The sequence below is a fragment of the Anneissia japonica genome, unplaced genomic scaffold, assembly GCF_011630105.1.
Source record: "Anneissia japonica isolate Jap-2015-1 unplaced genomic scaffold, ASM1163010v1 scaffold287957_len1322810_cov207, whole genome shotgun sequence".
Classification (NCBI taxonomy): Eukaryota; Metazoa; Echinodermata; class Crinoidea; order Comatulida; family Comatulidae; genus Anneissia; species Anneissia japonica.
The window spans coordinates 619424-638448 of NW_022683022.1; the positions used below are offsets into that span (position 1 = coordinate 619424).

The 19025-nt window shown below is 33.1% G+C and overlaps 3 protein-coding genes across 5 annotated transcripts in view; 2 read left to right on the plus strand and 1 right to left on the minus strand.

The window, feature by feature from the left end:
- The window catches only part of LOC117119743 (hyalin-like), a 49101-nt gene extending 45954 nt beyond the window's left edge, over window positions 1–3147 (plus strand). For 2 of the 3 annotated variants that reach the window (XM_033264646.1, XM_033264731.1), the window contains exons 25-31: window positions 188–254; window positions 369–451; window positions 1074–1233; window positions 1425–1457; window positions 1772–1793; window positions 2122–2211; window positions 2728–3147. In XM_033264646.1, coding sequence (XP_033120537.1) covers window positions 188–254; window positions 369–451; window positions 1074–1233; window positions 1425–1457; window positions 1772–1793; window positions 2122–2211; window positions 2728–3065 — 793 coding nt within the window. In that variant the 3' untranslated portion in view covers window positions 3066–3147. The remainder of the gene's footprint in view (window positions 1–187; window positions 255–368; window positions 452–1073; window positions 1234–1424; window positions 1458–1771; window positions 1794–2121; window positions 2212–2727) is intronic. The other variant, XR_004447247.1, reaches the window with a different exon arrangement.
- A 3722-nt stretch (window positions 3148–6869) lies between these two features.
- LOC117114531 (organic cation transporter protein-like) lies at window positions 6870–10073 on the plus strand. Its single transcript, XM_033258242.1, has 7 exons — window positions 6870–7045; window positions 7303–7435; window positions 7944–8038; window positions 8319–8527; window positions 8743–8848; window positions 9360–9566; window positions 9782–10073. Exons 1-7 carry the CDS (start codon window positions 6951–6953, stop codon window positions 9867–9869), a joined length of 933 nt encoding a protein of 310 aa, XP_033114133.1. The 5' UTR covers window positions 6870–6950; the 3' UTR covers window positions 9870–10073.
- Window positions 10074–12324: 2251 nt separating this feature from the next.
- The window catches only part of LOC117119869 (cytochrome P450 3A56-like), an 8078-nt gene continuing 1377 nt past the window's right edge, over window positions 12325–19025 (minus strand). The window contains exons 2-13 of the mRNA XM_033264881.1: window positions 18710–18803; window positions 17989–18050; window positions 17444–17540; window positions 17235–17351; window positions 16633–16721; window positions 16403–16551; window positions 15749–15879; window positions 15140–15280; window positions 14739–14959; window positions 13953–14090; window positions 12843–13005; window positions 12325–12711 (exon numbers count right to left, since the gene is read on the minus strand). Coding sequence (XP_033120772.1) covers window positions 12634–12711; window positions 12843–13005; window positions 13953–14090; window positions 14739–14959; window positions 15140–15280; window positions 15749–15879; window positions 16403–16551; window positions 16633–16721; window positions 17235–17351; window positions 17444–17540; window positions 17989–18050; window positions 18710–18803 — 1480 coding nt within the window. The 3' untranslated portion in view covers window positions 12325–12633. The remainder of the gene's footprint in view (window positions 12712–12842; window positions 13006–13952; window positions 14091–14738; window positions 14960–15139; window positions 15281–15748; window positions 15880–16402; window positions 16552–16632; window positions 16722–17234; window positions 17352–17443; window positions 17541–17988; window positions 18051–18709; window positions 18804–19025) is intronic.

Here is a 19025-nt window from a genome sequence, read left to right on the forward strand (position 1 = left end):
GATCTTGATCCATTTTGTGCATCTAAACATCAGCATGCATTATTGTCTTCTCCTTCTTCTGTAGGTCATTATTAGTTGATTTTTATTGGCGCTTAAGTGTATTTTTTATCATTATATTATATATATTTTAACTATAGCCATTTTACCAGAATGATTATTAATGTGTTTTCTTCTTATTACCTTTTAGATGTTGGTTAAAGTTTGAGACTGGTGGTCTTGTAGCCTTTGTATTTCCTTCTATGACTCTCATTTTTGTAAGTTGAAAATAATGTCTTCACATAATTACATTATCACAAAATACGTCTGCATCTACCGATGAAATGGGCATATTTTATAGCAAATAAATTATTTCGTTTCTCTATTCACAGGTGAGAATAATTTTACTCACTGTACTTACGGCATGTAAAATTGAAGGTGGAAAGCGTGCAGATGAAATCAAGTCACACGTGAGGTAAGAAGACAAATGATAGTGTATCATATTCTCTTAACACATCGTGGTCATAAGATATTATTTTGTATTTTTTGTTTAACATTACCAAAAAACATGCTGAGTGCAACATGGAGGTATAGTGCACATTATAGTTTTAAAATATTTTGATTTGGATATGATTTGAATTTGATTCCAGATATTTTTTTGTGAAATACTTGGCCAACTGTATAATATGGAAAATAATAACAATGGAAGTAATAAAGTGGAAGAGCTGGAATACACTTCTTCGATATTAGCGTACGACTGTCGGCCAACAAATCCAACTTTACTCTCCCTTAGTGTTTGAGAACGTGACACCATCTGCTGACTGTCTGTGTCACGCGCCTATTCGCGCATTATATGTATTTTCTATAAAGATAGACTCTAAAATCGAATGAATAAGCATTTGAAACCACTAAATTATTATACTTTTGGGGATGCGCCCCCAGGACAACTTTTAAAGATTTTGAGCCTGTCCGACCACGTTCACTTTGCCTATTAGTCGGGGGACCTCTCCCCTCCCCCCCCCCCCCCCTCGGGGAAATGCACTGATCCAAGGTAAATTTCAATAAAAAAAAAGTTTATTTAAACCTTTCTTCAACAGGCATTCTGTACAGTGTTCTGTTTTCTTAGTACCTCAACTCATCCTTACCTGGGCGTTCATTGTTCTTGCCGAGAAAGAATATATATATTGGCTGCTGTTCTATATTTTATTTTCTTTAAACGGGTTATCGATTGCTGCCTATTGCTACTTCACTAAAGAGGTAAGTATTTAAAAATAATGCAGAAAATGATTCTAAAAAACCTTTACCAATCAATGTTCGGAAAATATATCGTTGATGAAATGAATTTAACGTGAAATTTCAAAATACTACAATATTTATTCTATTACGGAACAATCTAATTATTTGCTCCCCACCAATAATGATTTTAAATATTACTCTTAATTCCTTAGATTACAGACGTGAGAAATGAGATGAAATTTGTCGTGAGTAGCAAACTATTTTATAATAACAATAATTAATATACAGTCTTGAGGACAATATTTAATTTAAAAAAAATATTCAGAGGAGCCAATAATGACTGGTTGTTCTAAGAATATTAACAATAAATAATAAGATCATTGAACCAGTCATTTAAACGTCATAAGGCCTATGCCTTCTGTTCATTGATTTCACTGAAGACATTTTTAAACAATTATATATAGCCCATCATTTTCGTATATTATTCGATCACTATTTATCTATCTGTTTATGTATTATATATAATGTTTTAAATTATAATAATCTTTCATTCACGTAGCCTGTCATTAGAGAAGAAAGAAGTAAGTACATGTTAAATTTTCTTGTTATAAAGTCTATGATACCATATTCAAACTTATTTTATAAGTTTTGTGGCCTCCTCATATTGCGACACTTAGACAGATTACTACACTGAGAGAAATACAATGCATATACCTAGTAACGTATTTAAAAACTCACCGACATTTTAAGCTATGGTAAAAATTGTGTTGGTGTGTTTAAGTTTTTTCTTAGAGCTTCAATACTTAGAAACAATCATGCTTTCCATGGTTCGACAAGAACACTTTTAATTAGAGTGTATTTAATATAGGCCCATAGAGTACACAATCGATTTTGTTTATTTAAATCAAGGAGTGAGTGTTATTCAAATTGAATATGAAACAACCTCAAGTCAAGCGGAACTCAGTCGTTATGTTGAAGACATCTCCGTTTGTGAACCCGGTAAGTACTTCAATAAGTTGCAGGCTGTTGTGGAAGCGAGGTGCACACCGATACTTTGGGCTTTCTCTAGTCGTGAGCTCAAGTTAAATACTGATCACGATACACATCTCCTTTTGCAATCACTTTTTGTTTTGTTGTTGCTGTCATTTTCGCTGACTTTGTCATTATCGCTGCTGTCGTTATTGTTCTTGTTGTTATTGTCGCATCAGTCATATCGTCATTGTCCTCGTTTTCGTTATTATTTTGTAATTTTCGTTATACGTATTTTCATTAACAAAATGTGTTATTATCTTCATCATCACCATCACAGTCATTATTCTCAACATCATCTTAATTTGTATTAACAATTGATGTTCTCCTGGTTTTAGGCCAAACAACTTGTACTGCATACAGTTAATAGAGAATTGCATGCTATATATTCGTAATATTTTTATCCTGAAATATTCAAATTTTTAATTGTTAGAAGACAAGATATTTAATTAAGTGGTATTCACAAACTTGTTTTATATTCTTTAGAGAAATACGAAGAAAGTCCAGTAGACCTAGCAGTAGAGACGATACCAAGTGATAATGAGAATTACCATCAGGACGAACTGATCAACCAATCAGAGCCAGCACCAGAGAAAAGTGACATTGATACTGATTTATCATCATCCTCGTCATCCTCGTCATCTGAGGATGAAGATCATGATGACGATGAAGAGGAAGATAATGACGACAACGACAATAATTGTGATGATGACGACGACGATAAAGAAGAGGAGAATACACAAAGTGAAGAAAGCGAAGATGAGAATGGCAGTAATGTTGATAGTGAAGATGATTGTGATAGTGATGATAACATGTTTAGATAAAGAAGAAAACTTTGAATCTTACATCCATAAAATGGATATTTAAAGAAAAGAAATACTCGAATAATTAACTAATGCACCTGTTGTGTATCATACTCTAACCTCAGGGTCTTTTCTTTGAAAGACAGTATATGAAATATATAAAACCTGCATTTTCATATATATTTTAATTTATATATATATATATATATTATGTATTAAACAGTGAGTGTTGGTGTGCTTGTGTGTATTCTATATTTTGCATATTCTATAGTTTAAAATAATAAAAAATAAAATGAATATTATGAATTATTTCAGTATTATCACATAAAAAATGATTTAAAATTTCTTTTTATTTGTATAATATATATTTAGTAAAAAAGTTAAAAACGATTATTTTTGTATACATTTATTAAATAAATCTCATACTAGACATATAATCATATAATTAGTTTAGTTTGTACGAAAATCGTAATTTATTAAATTAACGATATTATAATTTTTTATATATTATAAACTACAGTTCACCATCCAATTCCAGACCCTCTAATTCCGAAACCCCTCTATTGCGAGGCCATTTTTCAAACAACCAAATAACAATCTTTAATCTACTAACACTAAAGTTAATCCTCTATGTGAAGAACGAACCCTGAGCTTATGTTCCAACGGTGGTATTAAATTGTATTTATAGAATATAGGCCTATTGTACACTACATAATCATACTAACAGTGTGATGTTGTTGTATTGTAATTTTTTGATGAGTAATGGTTGTTGACAAGAATATATGCAATGAGCAATGGGCGTAGGTCTGTGCAGAGCATATATGTAACATATAGTCATGTATAAACGATTTCTGCTGAACTCAGAAAGGTATTTAGAGCTCTTTGTTCTATGCAAAATGGTTTTGTGTTATTGAGTATTTTTTTAAAGGAAATACCTGAATGTAGAACATTAAAGTACAAAAAGAAAACAATTGTAAATTGTTATATACTGTCCGTGTACTTTGGTCAGTCTCAATACCTATTATTTACTTACCAAAGAAAAATAAATCTTATCAGACAAACTGATAGTGTTGAAGTTATCATCAACCGGCTATATTCGAACATGCAGAATACACAGAGGAAACGAACGCATAAGTGTAATTTGCTGCATCCAATGCAGTCGACAAAAAGTGATCTTGACGGACTCAACTATTGTGGGTATTCAGATAATTGACATCGGTAGAAAGATCTGTTTTAGAGACCATTAGTAGTCTGTGGGACTGGTGTATAATATGCATTACGATGAGGTGTTTACTTATCTCGGACGCCGTAACAGGTACTTATGGTCATCATTTTTATTGGTATCTCTTGCTATTATGTCTGAAGCAATGCATACAATGATACAGGTTTTCCTACTGGTTGAAACAGACCACTGGTGTTACTTGCCAGGATGGGAGGACGTCTGTAACGATACTGGGTTAAACAGCACCGAATGTGATAGTCAACTGGCAGCGCTGCGCCCTCCAGATGATCCTGGCACGTTACTAATTGATGAGAATAAGTGTTCACAATACAATTACACTAACTTCGTAATAGAATCGAACACGAGCCAGTTGTATGGTACTGAACATCCCTGTGAGCAAGGATGGGAATTTGATAATACTCAGTATAAGACAACTGTCAATGAAGATGTAAGTACAACTTGTTATAAGACAATTAGAAAAAAATACGTATACGTTGCAATAGGCCCGTAGGAAGCTGTAGTTTATTATTAGTTCAGCCAAAGGAACGAAGTCCCGCCTTTGCCCTTCTTGGTCCTAGAGGGGACAAGTGACAGCGTCAGAAACTCCCCAAAGAGGATTGAAATACATCCATGTGCAAAAAGCCATTTTAAAGTAGGTATATGTCTAGATGTGGGATGACCCTCTGAGACTGTAAATATGCCTTAATAATATCTAATTTTTGCAATTCGTATTTTAAAATACAGTATATTGCGAAATGGTAGAAAAAATAAACTGTTTAAAACTTGTTTTTAAGATTTAATTTCCTACCTGCATAATAACTGTACACTCAGACACATGATCTGGTAAATCAGTTATAAAAGAATTACAAATAGTGAGGGTTCCAGGAAGTAACATAGAGGTATGCCTCTTGTAATATTACAAATAACATACTTAGCATGCTCATTATTAATTGCAATTTATTCCTATCTGCTAGATAGCTTCTAAATAAATGCTAATGACATTTTACTTAGGGTCTCGCCGTGTCTGAGATACCCGGTAACCGGTTCCATGTACTCTCGTCTTTCCACAACAGGTGGCCAATTATCTGTGTGAGCCAGCGCATTTATTGTTCTCCCCACCATTATTGATTTTGTTTCATTATATTTATAATTTGGTAAAATAAATACTGAATATTGCAGCATTAAAATATTATGATTAAGTGTGACTAATCCAACCATTATCTGTAATAGGCCTATTTATTGTGGGACCAAGTTCTTCAACGGGGATTTACACCCACCAAAACCACGCAATTCGTATTTTATATTCAATCATATTATTACTATTCCTGATTTCATTCCTTTCTGTGTTGGAGTGTGTGGTCGAGTGTGTGGTGACATAGTGTACACATGGAGGAGATAGACCTCGATGCTTGAAGCAGGGAGGTATTCTTTTAGTCAGGTCCTACTGTAATTTTGTACACAAAAAAAAACACGATGTTGCGTCAAAAGGTTGGGTATACAAATATTCAAACAAATATACAAATATATTGATATATTGGCTGTCTCTTATACACATCTAGATGTGTATAAGAGACAGAGTTTAGTTTGTACGAAAATCGTAATTTATTAAATTAACGATATTATAATTTTTTATATATTATAAACTACAGTTCACCATCCAATTCCAGACCCTCTAATTCCGAAACCCCTCTATTGCGAGGCCATTTTTCAAACAACCAAATAACAATCTTTAATCTACTAACACTAAAGTTAATCCTCTATGTGAAGAACGAACCCTGAGCTTATGTTCCAACGGTGGTATTAAATTGTATTTATAGAATATAGGCCTATTGTACACTACATAATCATACTAACAGTGTGATGTTGTTGTATTGTAATTTTTTGATGAGTAATGGTTGTTGACAAGAATATATGCAATGAGCAATGGGCGTAGGTCTGTGCAGAGCATATATGTAACATATAGTCATGTATAAACGATTTCTGCTGAACTCAGAAAGGTATTTAGAGCTCTTTGTTCTATGCAAAATGGTTTTGTGTTATTGAGTATTTTTTTAAAGGAAATACCTGAATGTAGAACATTAAAGTACAAAAAGAAAACAATTGTAAATTGTTATATACTGTCCGTGTACTTTGGTCAGTCTCAATACCTATTATTTACTTACCAAAGAAAAATATGATGTCAATCAAAATGTGTGATTTACCTATGATATTTTAATCAGCGCTTGTCAATAGTGACAATTTATCACATTTAAACACCACCTAAGAGATTTGGTAATCATTTCCTTATAATTAGCTTAAACAATTTTTATTGTCTCCATGTAGATACACCAGATGTTTATCATTGCATGCCAACCTTCGTTTAATATGAATGTACTATATATTTCTAACGGTATTTTTAGCATTATTATTACCTTTATGTGGCGAGGCTGTTTTCAACGCTTGTGTGCCTGCTCATAATTCAAAATTGGAGCCTAGTACTGTGTTATTTGTGAATATATATAACACAAGAAGCCTATAATTGGTCAACAGGATATATGGATTGATGTAGGTCTATTTTATTAATTATCCTTACTATCATCAGTATAATAATCATTAATTATATTACAGCATCTGAGTTGGTTGGTCCGACAGAAAGGTCATTAGCTCCATCAATTGCAGGTGCATTCTGGGCTACAGGCTACGTCATGACAGCGATTTATGCTTACTTCATTCGCTACTGGAGGAAACTGTTAATATTTATCTGTTTAGTAGATGTTTTCATCTTCTTGGTGATTATTCTGTAAGCAATTGTGAAAATACTATATATTATTTACAGTACGGTACATAATAAATCACATAGTCCCGAGTACTAGTAAACAGAATATTAAAGTGACCTTCCGTAATAATTATCCGACAACTCGGAGAAACGGCTAGCGTATAAACAATATTGACTGTTAAATAAGGCAGTACTATTAAGAATAGCCGAGCACACTTTTTTTTTATGAAACTAGTCTAGAGTTTTTCAAATGAAAACACCTCCTTTTTTTATTAATCCAGTCTAGTTCCAGAATCCCCTCGTTGGTTGCATTCCATTGGACGATTCGATGAGGCTGAGGCCATTATTCAAAAAGCTTCTAAATATAAGAAGGAGATACCAGTTGAAGTTTATAAAGAATTAAGGGAAGAAAAGGTAATTGAAAAATAATTGACTGATTAATTGACTTTATTTCAGAATCGTAATAAAAGTAATTAAAAAAAAAACTATAAACTATTATCAAAAATATGAGGAGCGGAGACACGTAACAATATTTACTAAAGTAACAGTTACTACTTGGCAATCAGGTAAGAATCTCTTAGAATATGCTCAACAATTACACCCCACACGATCATTTCGCATATTTTCTACCATAAGCATTAAACTATATGTACATTTTTTTCGTAATCTCATAGTGAATTAATGCTTTCAGCTTTCCCAAAATAACGATTCTCAAAGAAGATGTGGTCAATACATTTAACTTACATCGCGATTATTGTGGTAAAAACGCTGAATAATGATGAATGAATGAAAAACAAACAAAACAAGTTATAAAAATTAAAGTAACCAGTAAAACATGTGTAGCTATAAGAGGAATAGTGGTAAACAAGCGGTTTTTTTTTGTTTTTTTTAAAGTTTTCTGATGTTTATTTTTGTATACCAGGTTGATGATCAGACTGAAAACTCAAACGCCTCCGTTAAAGACTTGTTCCATAATAAAGTAATGTGTTTGAGGACTATTGTTATTACAACACTTGGGTGAGGCAGCAAATCGGACGCTCTTATAAATATACTTATTATCTTATTAACTTACTTACAGCTTATACTAAAATTTACCTACATTATCACTCACTTCAGCATAATGCAGCTTTTTCTAATTAGATCATTAAAGCATGTTTTGTGCCTTGCCAATAAAAATCTTTCTTTAACACTTGATACTCAGTTTGTAGCTGTCAGAAAGTAGGAAATATATGCTTTAATTTTGTTAGTGTGGCTTGAGTTTAAAGTGTGGTGGTGGTGGTTTACTTACTTCTTGTAGATTTATCATCAACTGTGTATACTTTGGTGTATCACTGAGTGCAATTCGTTTAAGTTCCAACGACTATCTAGCAGTAGGTCTATCAGCCGCTGTTGAAATACCTGCGTGTTTGTTAAGCAGACTTGCAGTTGACCAATGGGGGCGCCGTCCGATATTAGGTTCCGCTATTTTGATGGCTGGACTATCATGTATTGGCATAGCATTTACAAGTATGGTTTACTAAATTTATTGTATTGAAATTTCATTATCAGTATTACTAATATCTTCATTATTATCTTAACAACACTTTTAATATCATTTCTCTAATTTTAAATTTCAGTATTATCATCGTCACTATCATTATCAATTTGTAGTAATACGGCTATTTTCTGTAATTTAGCCAAATACATCTCATCTCAACCAATCTCTATTATTTATTTTCTAGGTGACTGGTTAATAATGGTATTTGGACTAACTGGCAAGTTTGCCATATCATCCTGCTACAATATTCACTTCGTATTTGCAGCTGAAATATTTCCAACACCAGTTAGGTGGGTGCCTTTTCTATATATATTTAGCACAATGCAATATTATCCTATAGTTTAAATCACGTTGTTTAGGCCTACATTATAAGTTTACTAATTGTTTTTACGCGACTTTTACGTTTCAGATATTTGGCCTTATAAAATATGTATTACAATTTTAAGGATCTGGTTTTAAGATCACAATCACTGAAATACATCTGTGTAGTATAATGGTAATTCTTGGCTTTGAAAGTAAAAATCGATCAGCAGTGAATTGTCAAAGGATCATCCTGTCAATGACGGCCATGTGTCTCCCGAATAAGACGGCTACTACAACAGTAACAGTACCAGTAATTGATATGATGATTAATTTTTTCAATTTCATTTTCTCTTTATTTCAGACTTTACATCCATAGTTAAACATCATCAACTTAATTAATAATAATATAAATACAAGGGGAAAATAAACCCCACATAATTCATAGAAATTACGGATTAACATAAAGAATTTCGTTGAAATCTCTTTTTTTTTAAACAGAAATGTGGGTATTGGTTTGGCAACCATGGTAGGAAACTGTGGAGCAGTTCTAGCTCCTCAATTGATGTATATTGGTGTGGTTTGGGAGCAGCTACCGTATTTCATATTCGGTTGTTTTTCTGGGATTGGTGTGCTGCTCATTCTGCTCCTTCCTGAAACGAAGGGTACCAACTTACCACAGTCTATACAAGAGGGTAAAACTTTAGGGTGAGTGAAATGAATTAACCCTTCCTGAGTGCCAATTACACGTTGGAATTAAAACTTCAGATTATTCAATCATAATGAAGATGCTTGTAGGAAAATTCTATTATAAGCAATCATATGTTCAGTACGTCTATACGTATTTCTACCCATTACGTTTAAGCAGTTTTATGTCGGTTTGTGTCAAAAAATAACGTTAATGTACTTTTTCCTATAATTAGTGTGAAAATAGCGTCAGCAGATTTGGGGGAAACCGGTTCAGAAGCACAGTGTCATGATACGCCTTTCGATGTAATGGAGATGGAGTAAATAAAATCTTGTACTGACGATACCTAGTAAGGATCTACTGAACTATGTCAGACACAGCTTTGACAATAACTAGAATTATGAACTTATTTATGTCATTGCCAGTCAGTATTCAGTATAACATATTTGTCATAGGTAAAAGAATTACAATGAAAAATACATTTGCAGAGGCTAATAAATAAATAGATTACTTACTGTAAGTGTAAACATCTCAACTCATGTTTTCTGATTATTTTGGTGTATTTCTTTTTTGTATTGTGGATTAGTTAGGATACACACCTGGGATGGAAAGGGGTGCCTTCAGTGACCTTTTGAGAGGCTGTCATTATCCCGATTTTTAAAGATGTTCATACAGTATATTATGTCAAACTTTATGGTTTCTAAGCAGGTTTTACACTTGTTCATAAGGTGGTTTTCAATAGGCAGACACAAGGATATGCGCATGTCCAACAAACAGAAACTTTTGTGAATCAAAAGCCTGGTACTTTTATAGGATGTTCTCATTTAAATTACAATCACGTTTGTCGGAGAGATAATTTCTTTGCTTCTCTTGCTGAAGACCCTGGTTCAATGCCGGTCAGAGTCGGGGTTTAATGAGAGTCACACAATTATTAAAATGGAAAGGTCCTTTAAAACAAGCAAAGCTTTTTCCCATGAAGCCCCGTATACGGGTAGGAAAAAAAGACCGACTTAACTATGGTAACTCAATTACAGGTAGACAGGCCCGTAGCCAGGGGGGTTTTTAGGGGTTCGGGCGAACCCCCCTCTTTCTCCTATAATTAGTGTGAAAATAGCGTCAGCAGATTTGGGGGAAACCGGTTCAGAAGCACAGTGTCATGATACGCCTTTCGATGTAATGGAGATGGAGTAAATAAAATCTTGTACTGACGATACCTAGTAAGGATCTACTGAACTATGTCAGACACAGCTTTGACAATAACTAGAATTATGAACTTATTTATGTCATTGCCAGTCAGTATTCAGTATAACATATTTGTCATAGGTAAAAGAATTACAATGAAAAATACATTTGCAGAGGCTAATAAATAAATAGATTACTTACTGTAAGTGTAAACATCTCAACTCATGTTTTCTGATTATTTTGGTGTATTTCTTTTTTGTATTGTGGATTAGTTAGGATACACACCTGGGATGGAAAGGGGTGCCTTCAGTGACATTTTGAGAGGCTGTCATTATCCCGATTTTTAAAGATGTTCATACAGTATATTATGTCAAACTTTATGGTTTCTAAGCAGGTTTTACACTTGTTCATAAGGTGTTTTTCAATAGGCAGAGACAAAGATGTGCGCATGTCCAACAAACAGAAACTTTTGTGAATCAAAAGCCTGGTACTTTTATAGGATGTTCTCATTTAAATTACAATTACAATCACGTTTGTCGGAGAGATAATTTCTTTGCCTCTCTTGCTGAAGACCCTGGTTCAATGCCGGTCAGAGTCGGGTTTTAATGAGAGTCACACAATTATTAAAATGGAAAGGTCCTTTAAAACAAGCAAAGCTTTTTCCCATGAAGCCCCGTACGGGTAGGAAAATAAGATCGACTTAACTACGGTAACTCAATTACAGGTAGAACTAGACCCCATATGACACCATCTCGGTCTACAATAAGGTTTAAGGGTTAAAATAAAAAAATTATAATAAACGTACAAAGAATTACAAATACTTATTATTGAGTTCATTGTGGTCTTTTGGAAGTAATAATGTATTTTTGAGATTTTAAGACTTCAGAGAGGTTATATTTTTACACCTGAGTATGATATAATTTGTTGGCCTGTTTGGGTTCTTTTAAAATTATTGCGAAGCTGAGTTTTATTTCTGGTATTGAGAGCGTGGTGAGATTCAATGGTTTGGAAATAACTGTCGAAGATAGATGGCAAATAAAAAGTTTACGGTGGAACTGCAACATGAATGTAGCAACTGTTTTTTAGATAAATATCAAAGATGTTGAGAGCACGGATCGATATGAAAAGGGGTGAAGATGGATGAAATAATATGTTTTTCGAGGCATAAAAATTTATTTATTATGTCAATATATCTTTCTGAAGCTTCAACCAACTTTCAACATACAATTCTAGGAATATATAAACAAATTCAATTATTAAGATAAAAGCTATATCTGTAAAATTGGTATTAAAGTGAAACGAGCATCTCCAAATATATCCAAAGAAAAAAACAGTACAGTACACAGATTAATATATGTTTTTTTAATTTATACAAATTTATTCATTATGTCAACAATCTTTCTGAAGGTCTAACCAACGTTTCAACATTCAGTTATTGCTGGGGTGGCGCCAGGATTTTCCGACGGGAGGTCCGATGTTCGCGACGAGAGGGAGGCGATGTCTCCGACAAAAAAAAAAGTGGGCGTGCTCGGGCGTCGAACAAAACCTCTTGAAAGTGTCTAGTGTAACCCCCGAAAAATATGACAAATTAGGGGTTTTGAGGGTTTATTTAATCGATTTTAGAGTTATATGTAGAAAATACAAATACTTCCCGACGAATTGTGGTTTTCTCCCCGACGGTGGGACAGCTCACCCCGGAGGGGGAGGTGTGCTCCCCTTCACTGGCGCCACCTCTGAGTTATTGGAATAAATGAAAAAGGAAGCTAATTAAGATAATTATAAGCTATATATTTAAGATTGCTTTTAAAATGAAACGAGCATCTCCAAACAATTAACAAATCAAAAATTCATAAAAATGTTCTTGTTTGATATAAACATGATTTTATCCGTTAAATCAGCTACAGCTCAGCTTCGAAGCACAGCTTTAAGAGTTACACCATTCACGGGTGCGAGGATACCTGTCTTCCCTAATGATGGTGGAATCTAATAGCAAATGAAAACAAAATTAATGATAGTTATATATTAAACAATACTGGATAAATACAAACTTTAAGACTGTTTACAAACTCAATCACAGTGCTTTTGCCTCTAAGCTCCTACAACAGAATTCTTACCTCAGTTTTAGCAGAAGTCTCAAGGCGATATTTTTGTAGAATCCGGATTAGGGCTATCTTTATTTCAACCAATGAAAACCTCTGACCAATACATACGCGTGGTCCACCACCAAAGGATAAAAACGTAGATTGAGGGCGTTTTTTTATCTCCTCACTAGAAAATCTGAATAAGATAACATGATACGACCAATAAATGCACTTATATCTCATCATTTTTACAAAAAATAATACAATGTACAAATAATATTTTATAATACAACCGTCCATTGGATATACCGTATTTTCTATTTTCATTCCACTTCTTAATGTACGTGTTTATTTCATATTGATATGGTGACAATATTATTAACAATAGTAGTAGTAGTAATAATAATAATAATAATAATAATAATAATAATAATAATAATAATAATAATAATAATAATAAGTTGTCAACTAGCGCATAATGTAAAATACCTCTATGCGCTTTACAGCCTGGAGTGGGATAAATTGTTAAAAGTTTCACCTAATAAATAAATGAATTATAAATTATATATAATAGTATATAAATACACTATTACTATGTTAAGTTAATTGTTAAATATTTATTTTTTTTTATCTTATATTTTCCTTTTCTTTCCCTTGCACATTTCTTTTTTCTTTTATTTTCAATTTCTTTTTTCTTTCTTTAACATTTCGTTTTCTTTTTTTTCCCTTTCTTTACCTTTTTGTTTTTTTTTATTTTCTTTTCCTTTCTTTACCTTTTCGTTTTCTTTCGTTTTCTTTTGCTTTCTCTTTCTTTACCCTTTTCGTTTTGTTTCTTTCCTTTCCTTTAACTTTTCGTTTTCTTTCTTTTTCTTTTAATTACTTTTCGTTTTTATTCTTTCTTTTTGCCTTTTCATTTTCCTTCTTTATCTTTTATTCTCTTCCTTTCTTTAACTTTTTTCCGTTTCTTCTTTTTTCCCCCTTTTTTTTCTAGTTCAATATACCTTTCATTAATCTTTCTTTTCCTCTTCATGTGCTTCATTTTCCGTTGTTCTTAATTGTTTTCATTTCCTTTCTTCCTTTTCCTTTGCTAAAAGGAAAAGTATATGTGATACGAAGCAACTTAGTCTGCAAACACTACTATACCTTTCAGGATCAAATGTTTCGGGATCTGGGTAATATTCCGGTTCCCGGTGGACCGTCCAAACAGCAAGGAAAACTTGAACATCTTTGGGAAATGTGACACCGTTAATAGTACAAGTTTCATTACATTGTCGCTCAACACTATAAGAACGTAAAGAAGAGGAAGATGTTTTACATAAAACTGTTTTACAGTTTCTTTCTCTCTTTCTAGCAACATATCAAAATGCTACTAGTGGCAAACTACTGGTCTGATTTTATTCCAACTTGGTCAGAAGGACAGGTGTCACCTCCCAGCTCAGTTTACAACTTTGGGTCAAATGTCACGTAGGGGTCATTCGGGTCAAACATAATTTTAAAAAATAATGAAAGACTACTTCTGTCACAAATATCATAGCACAGTCTTGTCCTGTGCACAATTATGCATTGGAATAAGATAGGGTCTTTACGGTATTAACGGGTTTAGGGTCAAACGTCATTAAAGGATTATTCGTTTGGTAACATTTAGAAATGCTACTTATGGCCAACGATTGGACCGAATTCAATCAAATTTGGACATCAAGAACCAGTGACACCTCCTACACCCCCATCTGCCATTAGGGGTCACAGAGACAGACATACTCCTACCAAATATGGGGTGTTCACAGCTTCATGTCATATGTCACACAGGTCATTTAGGGGTCAGATCCTGAAAAAATGACTGGGTTCATGTTTTTTGAAAATAGTATTTCTATTTTATATTTATTTTGCAGCTATGTTTTCAGTTAAAAACAAAAAACTCCATGTACTTACTATATAGCGGGAGGGTACAGCCTGAGCACCTCAAAGACTACCTTATTTAAATAAGGCATTTTGTTCAAGAACTCGAGCGTTACGTTATCGTCTCCTCTAGTGACATCATCTACTTCTTCGATAAGTTGCGTCTGAATTTCTGGATGAGTCGCAAGAGAGTAAGATGCATAGCACAATGTGGTACTAGTTGTCTCATATCCAGCCATGAAGAATGTTAAAGCCTTAAAAAATACACACTCAAAACTATTAAACATTATTACTTTATTTGTGAGCTTAAGTTTAAACAAACTTTTTACTTTTGTTATAATAATGTTAACAATAATCATAATAACAATATAGAAAAACATTAGTATCATTGTTAAAGTAGTTTTGTAATCATACCATTATTTAGACATATATACCTGAGCCATTATTTCATCGCTTGTGAGTGGTTTGGTAGCCTTCTCAGCTTTCACATTATATCCGGCATATTCATCTTTCTCAAAGTCCTCGTCTGGCTTTGCTTTGTGTGCATTTAGCATGATTTGCACAAAATCAACTCTCTGCGGATATATAAATGAATAATAATAAATTATTAGTTTTGAATGGTCTCTATGCTATCACACAACACACAAGTCTCCTTTAAAATCTTACTGTATTATCCTATTACTGTAATATAAGTACAGTAGCGTTATTGCCTTGGTAGTATAGGGACCGCAATTTATACCCATTCCCTAATTATTTATAATGACAACTCAAGTTGCGTTTACGGTTTATTGTCACTATCTATTTCAATATGTATTGTGAGGATGATTCATCTACGGGAGACCCTCAAACATACCGAACAAAACGTAAATACATTAAAAACAATCATGAACTTGATTGTGTTAAAACTTTAAGAGCAAATAAAAAGAAAATAATATAACGTTTGATATACCTAATGTCTTAGCTTTCTAAAAAAATATACAAGTTATATTTTTATTATTATTATTAGAATAAATATAAGTGTGGAGAGTGAATCAGTAATTTACTGATGAACTTTCTTCTTCTTGTCTCATTTTAAGAACTTGCTCAACAGTATCTCTGAAAAAGTCCAATATGTCCTTGGAAAGGAGTCCAACATTAAAGAAGTTGAATATATGCGCAGTCCAGGGAAAAAATACTGTCAACAAAAGCAGAATTGCAAAAATAACTTGATGGGCATAAAAACATAAATAGATTATTAATTTAAGACTAATGACGAATTTACACCATGGTTTCTTCGTGATATGTACGATAGTTGGTCGATAAAAGCTATGATACATGTAATAAAAAGTGCTTTAATTAAGATATACTAGCCTTAGAAATGGTACGCGTTCAACGGTACATACAAAATCAAGAACAAAAAAGCCTACATTTGAAACAAACGTGTGTAAAATGAAAAATCCTAATTTAAAACATTAACGGCATAATAGACCTTACTGAAGCATATTGCATAATGAAGTCATCAATATTTACAATATTCAGTAGTACGAAAAGCTAATAATGGAAATGACGAAAAAATAATATAATGGTAATGATGATGATGATAATGATAATTATGATAATAATGATAATGGTGGTGGTGGTGGTGATGGTGGTGCTTATGATTACTAATATTGTAAACATATCATTGCCTAATTACCTATTAATTATTCATAACTTACGAGTTAACATTATAGCCAGACTACCAGGATTCGTAGTAAATGCCCTTTTGGCATATTTGGCAAATTTTTCGATATCATTTCCATTGGGATCTAGTTTTAGTCCAAATAAACATGTGGCAACGACTTCCATCACATAATTCCCAAATAGTCTACAAGAATAAATAATACAATATTTAGTCCTGTATAATATAAAAATTGTGAGTAAAATTATTATTAACTCCAGTTCTTACTCTTTTGTCTCAATATCTTCACCATTGGCGACCTTTTCTTGTAACTTTGTCAACATGTTTGTGCCACCTTCATTCATGAGCGGCGTCATCTAGAATATAACACACGCAGTAGTATTTGTTATTAATATTATCGTCATTATTACTATCTATTTTATCATCATCCTCATTATCATTATTGTTAATATTGTTTTATATTAATGCCGGTAGTATTGGTATTATTAGTAGAAAGAGTAGTTATTGTAGTAGTAGCAGTAGCAGTACTAGTAGAGTAGCAGTAGCAGTAGCAGTGACAGTAGCAGTAGCAGCAGCAGTAGTAGAAGTAGTGGCGGAAGTTGCAGAAACAATAATAGCAGCAGCAGCAGCTGTCTGTATAGTAGTAGTAGTAGTAGTAGTAGTAGTAGTAGTAGTAGTAGTAGTAGTAGTAGTAGTAGTAGTAGTAGTAGTAGTAGTAGGTAGTAGGTAGCAGGTAGTAGACAGTAGGTGGTGGTAGTAGTAGTAGTAGTAGTAGCAGTAGCAGTAGCAGTTAGTAGACGCATGCAGCAGCAGTGGGGGTAGCAATGGCAGAAATATCAGTAGGACTAGTAGGTTAAAGAATGGTGTACCTTTTTCAGCTTTCCAGATGTGAAACTTGGCGACAATATACCTCGTACATATTTCCAGCGATCACCATGGAGAGTCAAAAGGCTGTCTTCTCCCAAACCGGATTTTAACAACGATTTCTAAATTTGTACAATAAACGTATATTATACTTTATTAATAAATTAACAACATTAGAAAGAACCATTTACGAATATACAGTAAACCATCTTACCTTGTGGCTTTGAAATTTATCAAAGTCTTTTATAAGAATGCGATTAATCAAATCCGGATCGGCCACAAACATAACTGGAGAACGGAGAGTATAACATCTACATAATAGAACATTGAAAACATCAATTACATTATTTTTATTTTAGCAAATTTATTTTTAAATATTATTATATAGGCCTACCACATACATACTTTCTAGGCATCTGATTGGGTAAGAATCAGGCAATAACTTCAACCATTACTCCAGTGATTTAGGTTTGAATGATAATTAATTTTTCCCGGGGAAAAGTATCACCCTCAATCTATAGCCCCTCGGGAAGATGAGCTACGGTCTTCACGTCACATCGGGCAATAGATTTCATCATTCCCCTCATGAGCAGTCAATATTCATATAATATCTTATTGTATGCTTCTTTTGTTTCAAAATTTCTCTCGTGGAAGATTCAAAAGGAAGCAAACCAAGTAGCAAGTAATAGACATTTTGAGGATATTGTTTTTGATTTTATTAAATACTAGGGGTTTTTATCAATAGAATCCATAACTCACCCGACTACCTTTCCGTACTGTTCAATCAACTCTTGTTGGACGTTTTGTAAACCTTTCTGTATCTAAAATTAATTTAAAAAGAATAAGAAAAAAAAATACATAGATAGCAAAAACATGTGATATTTTTCAAAAAGACATGTAAATACTCATTAAAAAAGATCAAGTAAATTATTAGCTTCCAAAGAGAAAAAGTATTTTTACCGAATTACAGACATTTTACTGCAAAAAATCCTTTAATTGATTACCACCCAACTTAAGGATATATGCAAAAGAATTTACTTCTGTGCCTTCGATATGGATGTTTTCATTTATGTTTATAAATTTTATTCCAGATCTTAGAAGGAAAAGACTATCGTTTAAGATTAGGCGGTTGAAACGGATTACGATGGTAGATAGGTTAGCCCAATCCCTTTATACTACTAAAAATAATTGATGGTATTTAACTAGACTAAGAGTTAAAGTACAGAACGTGTCTTTGGAATGGGTATTTACTTGTATCTACCTGATTTAAATAGAACTATTGTCAATGGTTGAACATATATATTTCGTGAACTAGGCACACTGCACGCCTTGTAGTGTGCCATATGGATTGTATGACTAAACGTGTAACGATAGGCCTCAGTGTAGGTTTCTACTTAGAATACAGTATCTGATGTATTCAAGTTTATTAATACATGAGATAAAATTAAATGAATGAAATAAACTGTGAAGGAAAACTCACATTAAATAATTGCATCATGTTTCCAAAATATGCAGTGGGCTTCGGTCCTGGGATGTTTAATTTCGTGAACGTTGAAAATGTCCATGTTGCGTATCTAAATGTGTGTATCATATTAATGATAATAATTGTTTTATTGATTTCAATAATATATAAATATACATATATATGTATATATAATACTGTATATATAGAAGTGGTTGGCACATCGGTTGTGGTTTGGACTCCCAACCTCGAGGTCGGGGGTTCAAAACTCTCGCTGTGCAAGTCGCTTGTGTCCTTGGGCAAGGCACTTTATCTACGGTTGTCTCTCTCCACC

What these genes read in the sequence shown, in the direction of transcription:
- LOC117114531 (XM_033258242.1), top strand. Translation starts at nt 6,951, where the DNA reads ATGACAGCGATTTATGCTTACTTCATTCGCTACTGGAGGAAACTGTTA. An exon ending in TATTGGCATAGCATTTACAA is followed by an intron (nt 8,528 to 8,742) that starts GTATGGTTTACT and finishes TTTATTTTCTAG; the next exon opens with GTGACTGGTTAATAATGGTA. An exon ending in CAAGAGGGTAAAACTTTAGG is followed by an intron (nt 9,567 to 9,781) that starts GTGAGTGAAATG and finishes TCCTATAATTAG; the next exon opens with TGTGAAAATAGCGTCAGCAG.